The 24,192-nt window shown below is 37.4% G+C and overlaps 1 protein-coding gene across 1 annotated transcript in view; it reads left to right on the top strand.

The window, feature by feature from the left end:
* PLEKHH2 (pleckstrin homology, MyTH4 and FERM domain containing H2) overlaps positions 1-24,192 on the top strand; it is a 117,623-nt gene that overhangs the window by 61,204 nt on the left and 32,227 nt on the right. The window contains 8 exon segments of the mRNA XM_055328923.1: positions 4,501-4,581; positions 8,236-8,415; positions 12,242-12,350; positions 13,230-13,342; positions 17,907-18,086; positions 20,214-20,311; positions 22,072-22,249; positions 23,555-23,710. Coding sequence (XP_055184898.1) covers positions 4,501-4,581; positions 8,236-8,415; positions 12,242-12,350; positions 13,230-13,342; positions 17,907-18,086; positions 20,214-20,311; positions 22,072-22,249; positions 23,555-23,710 — 1,095 coding nt within the window.

The following is a 24,192-nucleotide window of genomic DNA, read 5'->3' on the forward strand; positions in this document are numbered from 1 at the left end:
GAAGGTGGCAACACCACGCTACATCCAAGGAGGGGGGTTAGGTTGGAGAGAAGGATTTGGGGAATCTTCAGCATGTATGTAGTGGTGGAATTCGTGACAGTGAGAGAAGTCACCCAGGGACATGTGTGTTGTGGAAGAGCAGGGACTGGTGCTGGAACACTGGGTTTTACAAAGCCTAGGAACACATAGAGATGTGTAAAAAGACTCTGGAAGGTACATCATGGGGGCCGGGGAGTGGAATGTCTGACAAAGAAGGAGTAATCTGCAGTATCAGATGCCGTGGAGCACTCAGCAAGGAAGGCACATTGCAGTATGTTTAAGCATAAAGGGGAGGTGAAGAAGTGCAGTATTTGAGTTATTTGGATTTGGAGGACTGTCCATACAGTCCAGTGCATTAGAAGGAGCTGTAGGGAACATGGCATGGTATCAGGAGAAGCATTTTTAGGATGGCAAAGGCATCCCTTGAATTTGCAAACTGAGGGGAAGAAGCCAGGTGAGAGAGGTGAAGTGGGAAATGAAGGACAAGTCTCAGAAGAAGTGAGTGGAAGGGCATGGTGCGTGGGCATGGTGGAAGGGCCGGGCTGGCAGAAAGGCAAAGAAGGATGAATATCTAAGTTTGTGGGGCATTGAGTGATACCACGTCCGATATCCTCAGTTTTCTTGATGAAGATTACTCCATAAGACAAAGTCACTTAGTGAGAATGAGGGAAAGAACTGAGAATAATCAGAGACACAGGGAAATACTCAAGGGCAGATAGAAAGGTTGATAAGGGTTATCAGGGCCTGCCTGACTTTAGTGATTTGAGTTCATAATTGATTATTTTTCTCTCACATCTTCTGATGCCCAGAAATATGAACAGAGAGTTAACATTGTAGTGATGTGAGGATAGTCATTTTTTCTAACATTTTGTTGTGTAAAATGTCAACTATACGGGAAAGTTGGAGGACTATTTTATAGTGAACACCCATACTGCCACCACGTAGATTCTACAATTAATCTTTACTTGATTTATATATACCCATCAGGATGATATACATATATATGTCATAGGTGTGTCCCTATATATATAAAAGTATATATATATGTATATATATAAAAGTATATAAAACATATATATATAAATGTTTTCTTAATGGGCATTTCAAACATGTGAAAGTAGAACAAAGAATAGAATGTACCCTAATGTATTTATCACCCAATTTTAAGTTATTATCTATGGCTAATGTTATGTCTGAAAACCCCTCATAACCTTCTTTCTCTCTTCCCACACTCCCCACTGGATTACCTAAAAGCAAATGGAGATGAAATTTTATTGAGTGGATATGTTAGAACCAGGATATGTGACACAATCCCAGACCTTGGAGAAAGTTGTTTTGTGACCAAACTCAGTATCCAAGGTTGACAGGGAAGAGAGAAAGGCCAGGAGAGAACTGATAACCTGGAATAAAATGGAAGAACCAGAGGGACTTAAAGTTTGGCATGAGGTCAAAGAATAGGAGTGGTGCAAGTTAGGAGAGAAGGAGGGGGAGAAGGTTGAGATCAGAGGATAGATTGTCAGTTTCAGAAGTGGAGCAGTTTCCAGTGAAGAAAAGTTGAGGGTGTGGTGGAAGGATGGATGGCAAAAATGGAGAGATAATAAAGGTTCTTGGAAATGAAGAGAGCAAGAAACTGTGAGTTAAGGATGTAGTGAGGCAGTGAAGCAGAGGCAAGGGCAAGCGCATGGGTGCAAGTCCTGGCCCTGCCACCTGCCCACATGTCACCTTGACTAGGTTCCTTGCAGGCTCTGTGCCTGATGGTCCTCATCTGTAAAGTGGGGGGTTAGTCATAGTGCCACCCTCACAGAGTGCTGGGAGGATGAAATGAATTATTTAAGCACATAAAGTGCTTTAGAACAGTGCCTGGCACATCATAAACACTCCTAAAATGCTAGCTGTTATTCTCACAAGACTTTCACCTAGATAGGGAAGTCAACAAGGCTGGGTGGCAGGATTTGTGGTGAAGGCTACAGGCGTGAGAATTTAGGAGCGGAGAGACAAATGTGGGAGACTATTTTTTTGTGATGACAGAGGCTAATGGTTAGGGTATGATATACCATGCCTTCAAAGTTTCAGACAGAACTGATAGGCAGGACCTTTGTTAGAGATTCAAGGTAAAAAGGGATTCTTTCAGTTATTTCATTCGCCAAAGCCCTGGAGTTGGAGGTCACCTTTAAATTTTTATGAGGATTCTTCTAGCATAATTTGGTTTATTATAAATTTTTCAGAATAACTCAGAGTTTTAAGAAATCCTAATACAGTCAGATGTATATGTAAAGATAGATTGTTTTTTTAAAACAACTTTTACAGTGAACTGGCAAAGGTCTTTGTTAGCTTGTAGTTCTTCAAAGGTACACATTGTTCTATTTTAAAGACAAATCATTTCAAAAGTATGCTCTCTACAGCCAGATGCATTATACTACAGTTTTGATGAGAGGCCCTTCTGGATTTTGTTTAAAAGAAGAAGAAAGAAAAAAAAGAAACCTGGGTGATGCAAACTGTTTAAAACTTCCAGGATATTTGTCTGTAAATATATGTTTCTAAATTTAATTAAACTGAAGCATGTCTTGCCACATGAGACATTTTTTGTTTCTGCTCAAGCCGGATTCTAAATCCATTAAACTGTCAGATGGTGGTGTTTGCTTAAACCCCAGCTTTGAAAGTCCAAAGGCTGGCTGCTTGAGTGGGTTTAAATGACACATGTTTTATTTCTCCTTATTCATGTAGTGAGGAAGGAAACATTTATTGAGTAGCTACTATTATCTCTTATTTATAGGTTTTTGGTTCTTGGTCATCACAGCAGCCCAATAAGGTATTACAGTAACTCCGCATTATGGACAAAAAGGCTGAGAGGTTAAGTCAGTCACCTGAGGACCTCCATCTAGCAGGAGGCAGAACTGGAATTTAAGTGATGGTCCCTTTGACCTCAAAAAACCAAGCCTTTTCTTCTGTGGTGACTTGCCTCCTGTAAAATCTGTTGTGGCAGTTGTTTGCTTCCTCCCCAGTGAATTACTATCAGAACAGTTCATTTCAATGTAAGTCATTCCAAGGGCCCTGCAAAACATGTATGCCTCCCCCGCCCCCATGTCCCTTCCCCAGTGACCTCTCCCCTCTGCCCTCACTGCTCAGTCTCAGACACACCATCTCTGGGCCTTAACTCTTACCCCTTTGTCCAGAGTGTTCTTCCCTCAGATGACTGCATGGCTTGTCCACCTCCTTCAGGGCTAGACTCAATATCAGTGAGGCCTTCTTGAGCTCTTTCTCTTAAACTGTAAAGCACACCCCCTCCCCTTTCCCCAAGCACTTACTTCTCTTCTGCTTTAGTTTTCTCTGTAATACCTATCATCATGAGCAAGCATGACAACAGAATGTCAGGCTCTAGTTTTACTAGCCAGTGTCTTAGGTTTCTAGGAGGTGGGCCTCTCCAGATTGAAGCCCACTCTGTCGCAGGAGAGGATCTAGCTTCAAGGCTTAGCGGGGCTGCCAGGGAACAATAGGGGAAATTCAACCAGGCATGCCACACATTCTAGGTCTGGAGCATTGGGGCTTGTTGTAAACCTTACCCACTGGCAAGAATGAAGTTTTTGGTGTTTTTCTAGTCTTGACAGTGTGGCTGGGACTGTCTGGCAAAGATCTTCAATGCCTGTACCTTGGGCAGGACGGGGCAAGGAGGAACTCACAGTAAGGATCTTCATAAAGCCACCAAAGAATGAAAAACCTACAATATTCAGTAAACATTTTGATTAAATGTCTTCTACGTGAAATATATAAATGTAAATTTTTTTCATACTAGTATATAGCCTACTGCTGGTTTCATTGTCTGTCTTCCCCACAAAGTCGTGAGCTCCTTGTGGGAGGAGCCTGTGTCTTGTTCATATCCCTCTTCTCAGATCCTAGAGCAATCTCTGACTATTCATAGTCAAGAGCTAGATTCAAATTCTTTCCCACTTGCTTAACATCATTCCTGACATATAGGCAGTATTCAGTATAGAATTAGAAATTTTAATATTATTTTACTATTTTATATGAATCCCAATGGAGAAGGCATCAGATATTTTGAATGCATAAATCTTTAATATCTGCGAAAGCAGGAGAATTTTTTAGGTTTTAATCTTCTCATTTCTAACATTATTGAGGAGTTACCAGAGGCACAAGGTTATTGAAAATCTATGAAATATGGAAACTATGAAATACACTTATTTGTAGAATAGGCATCTTTTTTTTTATCCGTCTTTGAATCCTCAGCTCTCTCTAGGCATAGTCTTTGACATACACCAAACATTTAGTGAAACATGCCATTTTACTGCTATAACAGGTAAATCTTAAACCACATTTGGACAATGTAGGTTGGAATATCACTTATACCTTAGCAAGCTGGATACATACAGAGTTTCAGGTGGGGTGTATTGCTATACTTCAAGGTGTTCTGAGCTACATTTGTAATTCTTTGAAATATGATTTCAGGTAAAGCATGGTTACTCCAAGAGAGTCTGGTGTACACTTATAGGAAAGACATTATATTATTTTCGTAGTCAAGAAGATAAGGTATGTATGTATTTTTAATAAGCTAATTATAAATATTTTGTTTGTTGTGGCTTAAAGTTTTCTCTTTCACTCTTCCACTACTAATTAAAACTTTTGAATTTTTCATAAGGTTGAAATCTTGCATAAAATTTATTACTGAGGTAATCATATACTTCTAGGAGTCTCGATTCCATTTTTTTTTTTTTTAGGAGTCTTGATTCTTAATCAGAAGTCTTAGCAGCTTTTAAGTAATGCATCTTTGTCTTAAAAAAGAAAAGTCTTCCCTACTCCCAACTGTCAACTTCTCATATTTGTCCAGGTTCTGATACACTAGGTGAGGTTGAATGAAGGGAACAGCAAGATAGGAAAGAAAAATCTTGGGAGGGAAAAGAATCCAGCCCTGTCCCAGACCCTCAAATCCCTAGATACCACTTGTCTATCCACTGATCTATCCACCTTCTACCTATTTCATTTTTAAACTAATCTCCCAAAGAGACCTTGAGTTCTCTTCACTTTCAGGGCAAAAGGATGGGATAGCTTTCAAAGGTGAAATGTATGCCCAGTTATCACTATAGGTATTCCACATCTTCTTTGGATTACTGAAACTAAAACTTGAATCAACATGGCCAAAAGCACTTGCATAACATAGTGATGCCAACTCCACAGAATGGCAGTCTATGACTGATGACTGTGTTCATGAGACCAGACTTCTTGATTCAGAGACCACATAGGTCAGTACTTACTTCTCTGTCCCATTTTCAGACTACACTCTCAGTTCTGACCAGTATGTATTTAAGACGCATGCCATTGCTCTCACTATTGCTCAGGTGGTGGAAATTAACACAGAAAAGCTATGAAAAATGATACCTCTGAAGTAATGCAACATGTACATAAAAATGCAACATGGGTAAGCACAATACAAAATTGTGCATTCAATATAATCTCAACTAATTTTAAGTCAGAAAAACAGAATCCACTCTATGTATTCCAGGTTTAACAGTTCTAATATAGAATTAGGGACATCCATAACTTTTAGAAAAGTTCTATAACTTTTAGGTTGGGGGAACAGAGGTCAGGGAAGCTACCACTGGAGATTTGAGCCCAAAACTTGGAGGCAGCTGGTCCTCAACAGGTTAGAAGAAGCTCTCACATCAGCCCATGCATTTGACTGCAAGTGTCTCAAGAGAGTAACAACTTTTTCACCCTTACCTTCCACACCTCATGTAGGTTCTCTCAGAGCAGGCTCTAACTGAGAACCCTGGGGATAAGGGGATTCTGAGAGACAGAGTTCCAAACTTCTGCAATTACTGGGAGACTTTAAAAGTGAGTGGTTGGGATGGCAAGTTTATAATTCTCAGGTTGGCATATCTATGTAAAAATATGCATAGCAAAAAGTTCAGAAACAACTGTACAAAAGAAGGGGTGCCTAGCCGGCTCAGTTGGTGGAGCACGTGACACTTGATTTTGGTGTTGTGAGTTCAGGCCTCATGTTGGGTGTAGAGATTACCTAAAAATAAAATCTTAAAAAAGAAAAAAAAAGAATTATACCAAAATGCTGAGTAATTATCTGTGATGGTAGAATTTACGAATGATGTTTTTCCTACTCTTTTCTTATACCTTTCTATACTTCCTATAATAAGTATCTGTTTTATAAATAAGAAATTACTTAAAATTTGCTAAGAGAGTAGAACTTAAATATTCTCAATGATGTAATAAAAATGGATAACATTGGTCACAGAAGAAATAAATCAGAAGAATGTAAATTGATGAGTAGAAATCCATTATAATCACTGGAAAAGTATTGATAATGTATGTAAATTTGTATAGACCCATTTCATTGCATGCTATAGATGTTTCAGAAACAATTTGTTCTTAATCTGGATCAGTATCTTTTTTTATTCAGTCAAAATATGTAAAAACACTAGATCTATTTACTATTTATGGAGCCTTGGTGAATTCTATAGTAAAATGAATAATCATCTTTAAATGTTGTGGTGGAAAGAGCCTTGCTTTTCATATGATTGGATATGCCTAAACATAATTAGGATAGTATTATCATATATTATCACAGTAGAATTAGTTTTCTTTATCCCATTTTTAAAAGCTTGCTATCTATTTATTATTATAAATATGCTATAAATGTATAATAAATATGTTCAATGAATAAAATTTTATTTATTCTATAAGTAAAACATATTATTCATTATCTGTTTATTTGGTTTTTGTTTTACTGCCTTTCTTTTTCTGAAAGCATGTAGGTAAGTTAATTTTATGTTTTTCCTTCAGAAGTAAATTTTCTTCTTTCAGTGCCCAAAATAGTGTTTTGCACATTGTGACTACTGAGAAAATAGTCATTAATGTAATGGGGAAAAGTCATGTTTCCCATTCGAGACAATACATTTAATTAAATGAATTACTTTTGTACAATTAATTAGCTTTTAGGCAGATAATAATTTAGTTTAGATAAGATATCCAGGTAAAACCTCACTGGGAAGGTGACATTTTAATTAGGTTCTAAAGGAAGTAAAAGAGTATCCATGTGGGTATTTCAGGCAATAACATGCCAGGCAGCAGGAACAGCAGGTGCAAGGGTCCTGAGGCCGGAGCATGCCAGTGTGTTTGAGGAATAGTGAGAAGCTCAGTATTGATGCCAAGGTTTGGAGCTAAACAGAAAAAGTTGCCATCAAATAGAGAAGACTGGGCATAGCAGGTTGTTTGAGATGCTATTAGGCAGCTTAGTAGAGATAATGAGTCTGGGGTTACAAATAGGTGAGTAGCTAATATATGCCAGTACTGAAGCTGTGAGCTTGGATGAGATCACCCAGAAACTGAGCATAGATGGGAAAAAAATCCAAGCTTTGAACCCTGGGCCTGAGCATGAAAATGGATGACAATAAATATCCTTGAGGTTAGAATAAACATTTTCCAACTGCAATTGCAAACCTGATAAAATATTTTAGAAACTGTAATTTGAAACAGACCATGTATTTTCTTGGAATAAATGTACTTAATTAAAGCAAAAGTTTTTAAACAAATATGCTAAATATTTAACACCCAGATCGAATTGCTTTTGTCAATAAAAGTAGGTAAAATTCAATATAAATCAGTTTTAGGAAGTTTTGTTTTTTTTTTAGGAAGTTTTTCTTATTCTTAAAGTAAAATGGAAGAAATCATGGCATTGTTTTGTGATATATATGTTAATAAATGCCCTCAAAACACTTCTCAGTGGGGTTTGGGGTGATAGTTAAACACAATTCTTTGTCTCAGCTGTCTAACCTTGTCACTTTTTCTATGAATAGTATTGAGACTTTGTCTACAATGTCCTTTTGATCCAATATCTCAATCAAATCAATTCTGTGGGGGCGGAGGGAGAAGGTCAAATGAATATTTTGACTGAATTACATAATTGCTTGACTAGGTAACGGGTCATTTTAGTGTAATGAATAATCTGAACCACTGCACAGAACTAGCTTCTTGTCTAGTACTCGAACTGTTCTTTTACATTACAATTGGGTGTTTTAGTTGTGGCTAATACTTTTGTAACAATGTGGGTAACCCAACTGCATTTTAAAAAAAGATATGCTTAATAAAGGTAAGAATGAAAGGGACTATGAAAAATTTTAGTGGAAAAGATCGAGAAAGTGCCTTCCTCACAATCACTAACATTTACTTTAGTTTCCTTTAGGTCAAATCAAACTCTGGGAGGCTAACGTTGAAGAGGTTGACAGATCCTGTGATTCAGATGAAGATTATGAAGCCAGTGGAAGAAGTCTGTTATCCACACATTACACCATCGTGATCCACCCGAAAGACCAAGGTCCAACTTACCTCCTAATTGGATCCAAGCATGAAAAGGTACCTAGGGGCTTACTGGTTGGTTTTGAATGATGTGCACTGGTGTCATTAAGTACCGGTAATAATTACCAAATCAGTTTTATGTACATGAAGAAGAGAACTTTGTTAAAGACCTTCAGCTCTATTTTCAGAGATTCTTCATGTCCCTGGAAACTAGCCTTGTTCACGTGTGTCATTTTTCTATCCTCTCATTAAAAGTGATCTCAAGGCTAAAATTATTACCTGAAGCTGGAAGACAAAGGGACCTTAGTTCAAAATGTGAATTTCTTAGACTAGGTATTTTGGGGTGGTTCTAAGGCCTCCTCCTTATATTTTTGACTCATTTGCAACAAAATTTTGGTTTAGATACAATTGAAAATGAATTATTATATGTATTGTAATAAGCAAACAATATAAAAAGTTAATATAAAATAAAAATATAAACTGTGATAAAAGAGGCATCACAAATTAAGGGGGAGGTAATGGATAATTCAATACATAGTATGGTATGATCATTATATATTGAGGACATTGGCTATTTAGGAAAACAGTTTTTTATCTCTCCCATATAGCAAAATAGTTCTAAATGAATTTAAAGAGTTAAATGAGATTATTTTTTTCAAAAAGCCCTTATCTGATCTCTGAATAGAAAGTACTTTATGAAAAGAAAAAGCAATGTAAGAAATCACGGTAGAAATGGGTGATAGATTTGACTATAAAAAATTGAGGGGCGCCTGGGTGGCTCACTCGGTTAAGCATCTGCCTTCAGTTCAGGTCATGATCCTGGGGTTTAGGGATTGAGCCCTGTGTCATTGGGCTCCCTGCTCAGTGGGAAGTCTGCTTCTCCCTCTCCCTCTGATCCTCCACCGTGCTCGTACTCTCTCTCTCTCTCAAATGAATTTTTAAAAAAATTTTTTATATGAAAATAGTTGTTTATATCAAATAAAATCACAAAAAGAACCAAAAAGATAATATAAAAAAATAAAATATTTCATGAATGGCTACTATATCTTTAACATATAAACAACTTTTATAAATTATTCCTTCCTTTTTAAGGCATTATATTGCATTGTATGTATATACCACATTTACTTTATCCATTCATCTGTCAGTGGACATTTAGGCAGCTTCCATGTCTTGGCTATTGTGAATAATGCTGGAAATAAACAAGTGAATACAGATGTCTCTTCATGATCCTGATTTCAGTTTGTTTGGATACATACTGAGAAGTAGAATTGCTGGATTATAGGATAATTCTATTTTTAGTTTTTTGAGGAGCCTTCATAATGTTTCCCATAGCGGCAGCATCAGTTTGTATTCCCACTAGCAGTGGATAAGTGTTCTCTTTTCTCCACATCTTTGCCAGCATGTTACTTTTTAAATAAAAGACATTCTTTTTTTTTAAGATTTTATTTATTTTTTTGAGAGAGAGTGCATGAGCAGGGGAAGGGGGAGAGAGAGAGGCAGATTCCCTAATGAACTAGGAGCCTGATGTGGGACTTGATCCCAGGACTCTGGGATCATGACCTGAGCTGAGGGCAGACTCTTAACCACCTGAGCCAGCCAGGTGTCCCTGGAAAAGCCATTCTAATGAGTTTGAAGTGATACCTTATTAGGGTTTTAATTTGTATTTCCTCAATGATTGTCAACGTTGAACACCTTTTCATGTTGGCTATTTGCATGTTTTCTTTAGAGAAATGTCTATTCAGTTCCTTTGCCCATTTTTTTTTCTTTTGCTCATTTTTTAGTTGAGCTACTTGTTTTTTTACTATTGGGTTGTAGGAATTCCTTATGTAGGATATATATGTTAATATCCTTATGGATATTAACCCTTTATCAGATAAATGGTTTGCAAAATATTTTCTCCCACTTCATAGGATGCTTTTTTGTTTTGTTGATTGTTTCCTTTGCTGCACAGAAGCATTGACCAAGGTCAATGTCCAGAAGCTTTGTCACTATTTTTTTTTTCCAGGACTTTTGTGGTTTCAGGTCTTATGATTAAGTCTATTCCATTTTGAGTTGATTTTTATGAGTGATGTAAGATAAGGGCCCAATTTCATTTGTTTGCATGGGATATCCAGTTTTTCTAACTTTATTTATTTATTTATTTATTTAATTATTTATTTATTTATTTAAAATTTTATTTATTTATTCATGAGAGACACAGAGAGAGAGAATGGCAGAGACATAGGCAGAGGGAGAAGCAGGCTCCATGTAGAAAGCCTGATGTGGGACTCAATCCAGAGTCTCCAGGATCACACCCTGAGCCAAAGGCAGATACTCAACTGCTGAGCCACCCAGGCGTCCCACTAACACCATTTGTTGAAGAGACTGTCCTTTCCCCATTGTGTATTTTTGGCACTCTTACAAAAGATAAGTTGACCAGTTTTGCATAGGTTTATTTCTAGGCTCTCTGATCCATTGGCCTATATGTTTGTTTTCATGTCAGTACATGATTATTGTATTGACAATAGCTATTGGATTATTGTACCTTTGTAATATATTTTGAATCAGGAAGTGTGATGCCTCCAGCTTTGTTCTTTTTGTTCAAAATTGCTTTGGCTACTCAGGGTCTCTTGTGATTCCTTAGGATTGGTCTTTCTACTTCTGTAAAAAATGCTGTTGGGATTTTGATAGGAATTGCACTGCATCTGGAAGTGCTTTCAGTAGTATGGACATGTTAAAAATACTCTACCAATCCATGAACACTAAATGTATTTGTGTCTGCTTTAATTTATTTCATCAGTGTTTTATAGTTTTTGATGTCTAAGTCTTTCACCTAGTTTGTCAGGCTTATTCCTACTATTTCATTCCTTTTGATGCCATTGTAAATAAGATTATTTTCTTCATTTCCCTTTTAGAGAATTCATTATTGGTGTATAGAAATGCGACTGACTTATGTATGTTGATTTTGTATCCTACAACTTTGCTGAATTCATTTCTTAGCTCTAACAAGAAATGTGGAGTTTCTAGAGTTTTCTATGTATAAGATCGTGTCATTGGCAGAGAGATAATTTTACTTCTTCCTTCCCAATTTGGATGCTTTTTACTTCTTTTTCTTACCCTATTGCCCTGGCCAGGACTTCCAGTGCTATATTGAGTAGAAGTAGCAATCCTTACTTGATTCTAGATCTTAAGGGAAAAGCTTTTAGTTTTTCACCATTGAGTATGATATTAACTATGGGCTTTTCTTATATGGCCTTTATTGTGTTGAGGTAAGTTCTTTCTGGGTATTATTTTCTTCTTTAAATTCTCTGGATTTCCCAAGTATCTTATATGTGTTATTTATATGTATTGGGAATCAGATTTTATTATTTTTTTAAAAGGTTTTATTTATTTATTAACGAAAGACACACAGAGAGAGACAGAGACACAGGCAGAGGGAGGAGAAGCAGGCTCCATGCAAGGAGTCTGATGTGGAACTCGATCCCCAAAATCCAGGATCACACCCTGAGCCAAAGGCAAATACTCAACCGATGAGCCACCCAGGTGTCCTGGGAATCAGATTTTAAATTTGATAGACTTTATTATCTTAAAAGAATATGAACTGTTTGTATTTATTCTCATCTTTCAACCTTGTACTAACTTCCTTAATTTTATCATGCTTTCCGAAGAAACAGCTATAGAATGCAATAAAAAATGTGAGCAGTGGGAAGTGGCACTATGAGTATAATTCAAGTGAGCCTGCTTCAGAACTGTTTGACTAGGTGGCTTTGGGTTATTATTTTAAAATTAAAGAATTTTTTCAGTGTCAAAGCTTTCCACTGTTTATACGAGTTGTTTTTTTCTTTAAGTCATCACAAATTATATCTTAGTTAAATCTCTAATAATGTGTTTTGACTTGAAGGACACTTGGCTTTATCATCTGACTGTTGCAGCAGGAAGTAACAATGTTAATGTTGGATCAGAATTTGAACAACTCGTTTGCAAACTGCTCAATATTGAAGGAGAACCTTGTAAGTTCACAACATATGAGGTTTTATGATTTATGAGATGGACCCAGGCCCCTTAGCCTAATGGAATTTTCACTTCGTGAGTGCCTGCTTCCCTGTAATTTACCTATCATTTCGTTGGCTTTGTTTGTTGTGGGCCAAGTTTCTCACTGTATTTCTTAGGCTCCACAGACACCATCATTCCCTGATATGCTATGTCCTGTAACCTTTCTGTCTTTGCTCACATTACTCCTTCTGTCTGAAACTTCCTCCTTCCTTCACATTTCTCACTAACCTGCTAAAATCCTACTTACATTAGGAACTCCTGTTGCCAGCAAGCCTACTCCACATCAGGATCTGGCTCATAAAAGGCACTTAAAAATGCTGAAAGTATGCACTCTGCGTTGCTTCGCATTGAAATTATTATTTTTTTTATTGCTCAGGTGCCCCCACTGAGAGTATAGATTCTATGCTATGCTTTACATAATACAGAGATCCTATTTGCAGTATCTAGCATAGGAATTTAATAAATGTTGATTTTAGGAAAGACTTCAAGTTTATCTTTCAGTCTCCTTCTTTGGCTCTCTTCTCTGTCTCTCACTACCTTCTTCTCAGAAGCATCTTCGACCTGGGTCACCAGTCTTTGGCACATTTCAGCAATGTGATAGTGCCCTGGTAGTCTTGCCTCAGCCTAGAACATGGGGACCAAACTCTCCTAGATTTAGTTTATCCAAAACAGAAACATGAAGATCGCAAATAAGATAATGTGTTGAAGGTTTTTCGTGACCTGTATGACTTAAGGTTGTGAGTCAGGACTGAATGACTTATTTCTAAAGGCTAATTAATGGGAGGGCAAAATAAGTGATTCTTCTGTTTTCTGTTCACATTTTATTATGTATTTAGCTTCTCAGATATGGAGACACCCTACCTTGTGTCACAGCAAAGAAGGAATCATTTCCCCACTGACAACACTACCTTCTGAAGCTCTACAGACAGAAGCTATTAAATTATTTAAGGTAAAACTTTATATGGGTTTATATGTTGTTCAAAATTTTGTTGGAAAAAGTAAAAGTAAATAATTTAGGTTATAAAGTTTCACTCTCTCCCCAAAAATTCAAAATGTGAACATCATCATTGTTTTTGTTATTAAGAAAACCTACTAAAATAAAATTAGGTGAATTTAATGTGCTTTCTGAGTGGAGATTTGGGATTTACTTAAATAAACTCTGAGTGGTTTGGGGAGTGTAAAACATTTAATATCAAAAGAATCATTTTCCTTTCAGCATCTCAAAAGGAGGGATTTCTCATATCACACCTACCTCAGTGTTGGAGGAGAGGTGGCAACATCCTCCTTCTTGTCTAGTGCTGTTCTCCAATCCATATTACTCAACAGCTATTAGAAATCCCTGATCACTTGGAACTTACCATTCCATTATATCACTCTTTATCCCCTCATCTCTGTCATCAGTCATTTTCTGGTAACTCTTCAAATTTTGTTAAGGATTTTGTCTCCCAATTCACACTCTTTCTTTCAATCTCAACTTTTGCCATTATGTTGAATGATTTTATTATCACTTCACTCACCAATGCCATGGTCTTAAGATTCCTGACCTTCTTAATGCCAGTAAGCTTCACCTGTAGTCAACTTCACCTTCACATTCTCCATGTCCACATCCTGACCCCACCATTCCTTATACCACCTCTAAAAACTTATGTTCTAATATCTCATTCTATAACCATAATCTCTTAGCCTTCGAGTTTCCTTATTTTCTTATTCTTCCATTTTTCATCCTAAAACCCTTGTTTTGAGCCATTTATTTTCTTTGGGATCAAGAGAAAGCATGGTAATTGTCTCTTGGCTTTTCTTCCTTCTTTATCCAGTCTAGATGGCTTTCATTAATACTCAGTTCCTTGGGACCCATAATTCTGTGCATTCTTCAGCCAAACCCCAACATAGAGCAATGCTGCTGTCTTGTCCATTTCCATATTGATCAGATGCACACAGCTAGAGAACATCAAGCAAACATGTGTGGACTAGAGCCAATATAAATCCATGGTCTTCATTACTCAGGGCTGACTCCTCTTCTTTTGCTTGTCTTTGGTCACACACACACACCCCAAACTCTCTATTCAATAATTTTCTCTACAACCAGTTTACCTTCTATTTCATTGAAAAAACTAGAGAGCATCAGACATGAATACCTCAAATCTCTCTTCCCAACATACATTCTTTAATTTATTTTCTTTTTCTTCCTTTCTTCCAGTCTCAGAATCTTATGTACCTTCTGTGGATTCAGGTCTTGACTCCATATCAGGACCATTTTGCCCTAGTTTCTGGGTTTCAATTTTTGTCTTTCCTTTGGCTTCTTACCTACATTCCTCCCATCTTAAAAAAATCATCTCTTTATTAGATAATGTAAATCATTATTAATTTGGGGGTATGATATGGTGGCTATGGAAAAAACCTGTAGCACTTGGAGATCCATACTGAAGTATTTATTGACAAAATAACACGATGTACGTTAAAATATTCCAGAAAAAAAGTGGAAGAGAGTTTAAATTAAACACGTTGGCAATATGCTAATGATTGTTGACACTGGGTAATGGGTATATGTGTAATGTTACACATTACACTGTGTAACAGTGTCATTACACTGTTCTCTTCATTTTTGCTCGTTTTAAAAATTGCTGTAATAAACATTTTTAAAAATCCTCCTGTAGAATACACAAATACCCCAACCAAGAAAGATTCCATACAGATATGGTGGAAAATCTGGATGAAGGAATGAACGTTATGACAAAGTATAAATGGCCCAAATTGAATGGAAAATGAAATTTAAATAGGGGAATTGGTCTATCTCTATAAGAATAAATCATTTCAATCCTGTGTCCCAAAGCATAGAAAAGGAATGAAATTTCCCCAATTCTGTTTTTTTCTTTTACTTTTTATTTTGGGAAGTTTCAAACCCATGTAACAGTAGAGAAAATAGGAGGTCAAGGCGCTTGTGACCCACTCTACAGGTGTCAGCACATGGCTGGTTTTATTTTTTTTTTATTTTTTATTTTTTTCCTGTTGTTGCTTTTTCTTTTTTTTAATAATAAATTTATTTTTTATTGGTTTCACTTTACCAACATACAGAATAACACCCAGTGCTCATCCCGTCAAGTGCCCCCCTCCGTGCCCATCACCCATTCACCCCCACCCCCCGCCCTCCTCCTCTTCCACCACCCCTAGTTCATTTCCCAGAGTTAGGAGTCTTTATGTTCTGTCTCCCTTTCTGATATTTCCCACACATTTCTTCTCCCTTCCCTTATATTCCCTTTCACTATTATTCATATTCCCCAAATGAATGAGAACATACAATGTTTGTCCTTCTCCGATTGACTTACTTCACTCAGCATAATACCTTCCAGTTCCATCCACGTTGAAGCAAATGGTGGGTATTTGTCATTTCTAATGGCTGAGTAATATTCCATTGTATACATAGACCACATCTTCTTTATCCATTCATCTTTCGATGGACACCGAGGCTCCTTCCACAGTTTGGCTATTGTGGACATTGCTGCTAGAAACATCGGGGTGCAGGTGTCCCGGCGTTTCATTGCATCTGAATCTTTGGGGTAAATCCCCAACAGTGCAATTGCTGGGTCATAGGGCAGGTCTATTTTTAACTCTTTGAGGAACCTCCACACAGTTTTCCAGAGTGGCTGCACCAGTTCACATTCCCACCAACAGTGTAAGAGGGTTCCCTTTTCTCCGCATCCTCTCCAACATTTGTGGTTTCCTGCCTTGTTAATTTTCCCCATTCTCACTGATGTGAGGTGGTATCTCATTGTGGTTTTGATTTGTATTTCCCTGATGGCAAGTGATGCAGAGCATTTTCTCATGTGCATGTTGGCCATGTCTATGTCTTCCTCTGTGAGATTTCTCTTCATGTCTTTTGACATGGCTGGTTTTATCTTCATCTCCCCACTCCCACTGTTCCCCAACACTGGATTACTCTGAAGCACTTCTCAGTCATCATATCACCTGATTCTTTTCGTGAACTGTTACTTTGATACCAAACCCCAGAAAAGATTGTACAAAACAGAGCATTTCATGCAAAAACTAATGCAATCTTAGTAACAGAAACCAGCATCACTTTAAAAGAATACCAAGTCATGACTAAAAGAGAGTTACTCCAAGAAATCAAGGACGGCTAAATATTAAGGTGTCTATTACTTTTATATGTATCAGGTAGACAGTCATCTCCATAGATTGAAAAGGCGTTTGACAAATTCAACATTCATAAAATAATGATAGATACTTCCTTAACACAATGAAATTTAATGGTAGAAATCTTTTTTTCATTGAGCATTTCATGTAATGCTTGGGTGCAGTGCTTTACATTAGAGAGTAAGTTTATTTGATTATATTCTGTTCTCAGAAGAGGTAAAGACTATCTTTTTTTTTTAATTTCATTTATTTATTCATGAGAGATACAGAGAGAGAGAGAGAGGCAGAGACACAGAGGGAGAAGCAGGCCCCATGCAGGGAGCCTGTTGTGGGACTTGATCCCAGGTCTCCAGGATCACACCCTGGGCTGAAGGCGGCGCTAAACCACTGAGCCACCAGGGCTGCCCAAGACTATCTTTTATATATAACAACACGGTAGTTAAAGCCAACCATTGGTGTTTATGAACACTTCCCTTTAAACTTTCTTATATAGATTATATTTAATCAGATTTTGAATGCATTCATTAATGAAACATTTACTGTATCACTATGTGCTGTGTAGAGAACACAAGGATAAATAAGACAGAGGCACTGCTCATATGAAGTTTTTTTTTTTTAAGATTTTATTTATTTATCCATGACAGACAGACAGAGAGAGAGAGAGAGAGAGAGGCAGAGACACAGACAGAGGGAAAACTGGCTCCATGCAGGGAGCCCCACGTGGGACTTGATCCCAGGTCTCCAGGATCACGCCCCAGGCCAAAGGCAGCGCTAAACCACTGAGCCACCCAGGGATCCCCTCTCATATGAAGTTCATAGTCTGGTGGATGACAGATCATTCACGTTCTGTATACTTTTTAAATGAATGCATATTCCACTCTTGGTGGAGTGTTCTATAAATGCCCACTAGGTCATGTTGGTTGACTATTTGTTCAAGATTTCTAAATCCTTAATGATTTTCTGTCTCCTTGTTCTCTCAATTATTATGAGAAGAATATTGAAATATCCAACTATATTTGTGCGTTTGTCTATTTCTCCTTGTAATCCTATCAGGTTTTGCTCCACACATTTGGAAGCTGTGTTATTAAGCACATAAACAGTCAGGATTGTTATGTCCTGTAACAGAACTGACCCCACTGTCATCATAATGACCCTCTCTGTCTCTTGCAGAATTGCTTGCTCTGAAATCTACTTTGTCTGATTTTAATGTTGCCATTCTGGATTTCTCTGGGTAGTGTTATCATAATATATCCTGTTCCATCCTTTTAAACAAAAACTGTTGCTATGAAGAGAATCAATATAATCCATGCAGAATAAATCTAATCGTTTATCCTCTTGAATATCTCTTTTCTGTTTTAATTCAGACATGCCAGCTTTTTATAAATGCAGCGGTGGACTCCCCTGCGATTGATTACCATATATCTCTAGCCCAGAGTGCTCTGCAAATCTGTCTGACACATCCTGAGCTACAAAATGAAATTTGCTGTCAGCTCATTAAACAGACAAGACGGAGACAGCCACAGAATCAACCAGGACCGCTGCAGGTGTATATTGACACATATACATGCAATTTAAAGTGATGTTGTTTTCCTCACTGTAAGCATGATACATATTCAATATAGGTATTTGAAAAATGCAAAAAGTATGAAAAGGAAAAAATAGCTATTAATATTTTGATGTATATTCTTTCCATTTATTTATATATTTATACATTTCCATATAAATATGCATGTGTGTGTATTTATGCACACTCACTGTTTCCACATCACTTGAGCTGCAGTGTGCATACTACTTTTTTAAAAACTGTAGAACATAACATTTCCCCTGTATCCTTCAACATTCTTCAAAAACATGAATGGTGCATTAATATCAATCCCTACATATTTAGGTTCTTCCACTCATTTTCTTTCTTTTCTTTTCTTTTTTTTTTTTTCTTTAAAGAGTTTATTTATTCAGGAGAGCCACAGAGAGAGAGGCAGAGTCATAAGCACAGGGGGAAGCAAGCTCCCCAGAGTGAGCCTGATACAGGACTCAATCCCAGGACCCCAGGAACACGACCTGAGCCGAAGGCGGATGCTCAACCACTGAGCCACCCAGGCATCCCCCTATCATTTTTCTTATACTAGATACCACTACAGTAGACATCTTTGAACTTAAACCCTGTGCACAAGCCCAGTGAATTTCTTTGAATCCATTTGTAGAATTTCTGTATATTTTCAACAATGTTCAGTGTAATTCTTTTAAACTCCTTCCAGATAAAGAGTGATAGTGATTTAGGATGCATTTCTTTATTAGTGTAGCTGAGTATATTTTCAGGTGGCTTTTGGTCACTGATGTTTACCCTTCAATGAATGCCTGTTTTCATCTTTGCTTATACCTCTCTATTAACTGCAGGATGAAACCAGAAAGTTCTTACCCTAGCAAATAGTACTCTCAGGCGTCCAGGTTCCTGGTACTTGAAGCTATACAGTTTAAGCTTATACTATTACTAACATATTATTTATTTTTTGTTAAAGTATATTACTTTCATATATTTTAAAAGAACATAGGATGATGTAAACACAGTCAATAGGGCCTTTCCCAGGTCTTGGAGGGCCCATGCACAAACGATGTTGGAAACTTAAGCTTAACCTGCATTGAAGACCCTTCATAATCTAGCTTTAGGGGCCTCCTCTTTTTCCACTTAATTTTATGCATCCTGCATCCTGCATCCAGCATACACTGAAAGAATAAACATATCCCATTATTCAAACACACCATGCTGTTACATTGTCCTTCACCTTGCATCTGCTATTCTTCCTGTTACCTGGATCCCCTGTCTCTCTTCCCACCTGTCGACTTTACAGTTGGCCCAAGCAACACTCTCCTGTGAATTATTCCCTGATTCCCACAGCAGTTAGTTATTCCCTCCATTTGGTTATACTTTAAAAAAAAGATTATAACAGGATATTGGCCATGTTATATTGTAAATTATTGTTAAAATATATAAGGTCTTCTCCTAGGCCATAAATAACTCAAGAAGAGACAGTACATTTTTCTCTTCCTTTTTCATATAACATTTATAAAATGATTGAAGTTATACTTGCTTAATAGAAAATAAATAAAATAGAAAAGAGGATATAGAATGGAGCAAAGGAAAAACAAAAATTACATATAATCCCATTACATAGAGATAACCTCTGCTAATATTTTTATACTTGCCCCCTATTTTAGATATGTATATATGTGTACATATGTGTGGGTAGATTGGTTTTGCTTTGGGGTATATGATTTTTTACTGTTTTTCAGTCTGCCTTTCCTCAAAGCCATTACTTCTATTTCAGAGAATGAGTAAATACATAAGTGGACAAAAAGGGGAACAATGCCCCTCATATTTGAGAGGAATGTCAAAAAGGACTACCATAGCTACATGACCTTTGGCACCTCAGTGTAGACAATTGGGTGTATAACTAGATGGATGATGGAATGTGGAATGTTTTCCAATTTATGTATTATAAATACTTTAAGCAGATAATGTTTCTGGGAGAGAAGCAAAAATATCGGGGGTGGGGGGGCGGGAGGCAATAAAGGCCATCATCATCCCTTTCTTCAACCTGTCAGTCACACTGGTTCTTACTTGGACCTTCTGACTGCCAGGTGGTATCTAACCTGTGGTGCTTCTCTTTGCCCAGGGCTGGCAGCTCTTGGCTCTCTGTGTTGGGCTCTTCCTTCCCCACCATCCTTTCCTGTGGCTCCTCAGGCTCCACCTAAAGAGGAATGCAGATTCCAGGTGTGCAGAACACTAGCCAGCTGAACCGTTTATGTGGCTCTGAAAGTCGACAATAAGTCATAAGTATTTAGTAACCTGCCAGGTATATTTGCAGAAGAATGCATGGAACAAATGTTGGTACGGGAAGCCTTTGGTTGTCCTTTATGTGAGGCTTGGAAAATATTTCCTTTGTTTGTGTTAAAACTCTTACAGAAGACTGCAATAAGAGCTTGAAAAACTGACAAAGAATATTTTTAAGTGAGAAATCTTTGTACACTTCAGGGATGAGTGACTTAGCAATAGTGGGTGCTCATTTTTCTCTACATTGCTATTTTTCTCTATGTTGAGTTCTTTTATAGTGAAACTTCCCTGATGGTCTTCCCTCCTCTTATACTTGTGTGTATTTGAATTACTTCAGAATTTTTACCCCCTTTAAAAAAACATTGAAAATCTACCTGTCAGTATGGTTTTCTTACAGTGGGACCCAGGGCACCCAGCCAAGGGTTATCAGGATCATTCTGTGCAACAGGTTCATGTTACATGACTTAAATATACTCTGGCTCTAAAACAAAGGAAACAAACACAATGAAACAGAAAACAACTTGGAAACAGTAGGAAAATATCCTCCTGTTTGTACTATATTTTGGGAACTCTGTGACCAAAGTCATGTGATTTTACTTATTTATTTATTTATTTTTATTTTAAAGTAGTCTCTATCTCCAGTGTGGGGCTTGAACTCATAATCCTGAGATCAAGAGTCCTATGCGCTCCTAATGGAGCCAGCCAGGAACCCCAATGTCATGTGATTTTAGTTGTAGTCACTGAAGAGCCCCTAGACAAAGGTTGGATGGTATTTTAAGATTTATTTATTTGAGAGAGAGAGACAGAGAGAGAGAGAGGAAAGGCAGTAGGAGAGGGAGAGAGAGTCTTAAGCAGACTCTGTGCTGAGTGTAGAGTCCAATGTGGGGCTCAATCTCACGACCCTGAGATCACAACCTGAGCCAAAACCGAGAGTTGGACGCTTAACTGACTGCACCACCCAGGCGCCCCAAAGGGTGGCATTTTAAAGATTTTATTTTTAAGTAATCTCTACACTCAACATGGGGCTCAAACCCACACCCCTGAGATCAAGCTCTACCAACTGAGCCAGCCAGGTGCCCCTAAAGGGTAACATTTTAAAGTTAGCCTAGAAGGCACTTTATAATATAAACATATTTGGAGGTTTTATCAGTCTGCTTTTATAAAAATTATGTATAACAAATGAAGGCAAATAAGATCTCTCTCTAGCTTTTGCATTTATTTACTACAGCAGTTTTGTTTAATGCTCAAGATTTTTTAAGAAGTGCATGTTTCATAGGATAAAGAAGGAAAATACATGTACTTTTTTTGTTTGAAGATAGGTTAGCAAGTCAAGCACTAACCTCCATGTTCCTCCAAAGAGAACTGTGCTAGATCATGTGTTTCCTGAGTTAGCCTATCCTATTTTTATACAATTATTTCCTTTGTATTTGTTAATAGAATTACTGTCTATTGACTATATAATGACTGGCAACTTTAAATTCATTTTGTGACTACAATAATACAATAAAGAGGAAGAAAGTTTGATTCAGTCAGCTGCAAAAGAAGCTAGTATTTGAGAAAAGTCATGGCAGTTTAATATTATCATTCAAATAGAAAAATTACTGTCAAAATTAGCATAATACATGGTAATGTACACCAACCTAATGTATTAGGTTGTCTTAAATTTATTCCTAGGCTTTATCTTAAGTTGTGTATTATAGGACAGAATTTGGAAAATATGCCATTTACTGCCAGCGATGTGTAGAAAGAACACAACAAAACGGAGATCGAGAAGCAAGACCCTCAAGAATGGAAATTCTTTCAACCCTTCTTCGAAACCCTTACCATCATTCTTTGCCTTTCAGTATCCCTGTGCACTTCATGAATGGGATATATCAGGTGGGTTACACTCTCTGCCCTGATGAAAGCATGCTTGCTTAACCTTGAATCCTTTGTGTAGCCTCTGTGGAATAGGGAAAGGAGACTGCCTGCCTACCTTTGTCAGCAGCTGGCAGTGATCATAAATGTACAAATATATCTTCTATCAGAACAGCTGCATTTTGAAACAGTTTTGCTAAGAATTCACACTGAAATCTGAATTGAGCCTTATAGGGGAGGAGTTTTACTGCCCTTTTAGTTCTGATGGAGAAAATAAAAAATACTCTGGTTGAGGCCTTTCTCAACCTGTGCGCTTGCTAAATTAGAAAATAAATACTGACAGTGGGTATGTACAGGTTTAAGTTTTTCAGCCTCCAAATCTTAGAGATTATCTGGGAAAACTCCTCCAGGCCCTTGTAGCTCTCAGATCTAGTTGTTCACTTATTAACTGAAGCAAACATGTTCCAAAGCTGGCATCTAAGCTTTGCAGCCATAGCTTTTTATCACAGAGTTCAGATATGTAACCACATATTAAAGAAACAAACATGGGATCCCTGGGTGGTGCAGCGGTTTAGCACCTGCCTTTGGCCCAGGGCGCGATCCTGGAGACCCGGGATCGAATCCCACGTCGGGCTCCCGGTGCATGGAGCCTGTTTCTCCCTCTGCCTGTGTCTCTGCCTCTCTCTCTCTGTGTGACTATCATAAATAAATAAAAAATTAAAAAAAAAAGGAACAAACATTATTTATTTTTATTCATTTTTAATTGAAGTGCTGTTGACACACAATATTACACTACTTTCAGGTGCACAGCATGGTGATCCTACATTTTTATACATTGCAAAATGATCACAAAGATAAGCCTAGTTATCATTTGTCACCATACAAAGTGATTACAAGATTATTGACTGCATCCCCTATGCTCTGCTTTACATCCCTATGACTGTTTAAGTGCATTTCTGGTTTACTTTCTTCTATTAGCTTAAAGTTTGAATATTGTACTGTTGATCTTGGTTTGCTTTTAATAGGTAGGCATGATATCTCTGCAAGATGTTTATGGCTGTCAAATAATCTTTGTATTTTGAATTCATGTCTGTTGGCTGAAGCCAAGATTTCTGAATTCTTACAGCAACCTAGCAATTAAGATGACACTAATTTTCTCTGGTGGAGCTTTGGTATGGGGGGAGGTAAAGCACCTAGATAAATATATGTTATCATTAATCATGCATCAAATATGCCCTGTCTCTGCCCTGAAATCGTTCTTGAAATTTAAGTTTGAAATGTACATGTTTTTTTTATTAAAAGAACAACTTCGTTATTTCTGCTTAGGTAGTTGGATTTGATGCATCTACCACAGTGGAAGAATTTTTGAACACTCTGAACCAGGATACAGGAATGAGGAAGCCAACACAGTCCGGCTTTGCATTATTCACCGATGATCCTTCTGGCAAGGATTTAGAGCATTGTCTTCAAGGAAACATTAAGGTGAACCAACTCCTTTTAAGAAGGCAGACCCAACAAACAGTAAAGCAGCTACTTTTTGCTATTTGCAAAAAACTCAGTTCAAGAGGTTTCACAAATTTTAAGTAATCTAGTCTGCACAACAAAAAAAAAAATTGTTGAGGTCATAGAATTCTCAAACACAATCTACACACATACCATGCTCCATGTTGCGACAGGAGAAAGATTGATAATAGCATTAATACCCTAACTACTAGGCTAAAAGAGAAGAGGTATTGAAACTCTAGTAAAATAGACTTTTTATTATATTCACTCACTAGGCAGTATTTATTTACCCACTATAGGAGCTGGGCTGGCCCTTGTAGGGAATGCAGAGAAAGACCACAAGTAGTCCCTGTCCACAGTCAATTTGTAATCTGCCTGGGGAAGAAGAGTCGTATACACTGATAAATTTAAGCCAGAATTGTGTTAAATGATTTAATCATCCTACGAATGTTCCACAGATG

This window comes from Nyctereutes procyonoides, unplaced genomic scaffold (assembly GCF_905146905.1).
Source record: "Nyctereutes procyonoides isolate TBG_1078 unplaced genomic scaffold, NYPRO_anot_genome, whole genome shotgun sequence".
Classification (NCBI taxonomy): Eukaryota; Metazoa; Chordata; class Mammalia; order Carnivora; family Canidae; genus Nyctereutes; species Nyctereutes procyonoides.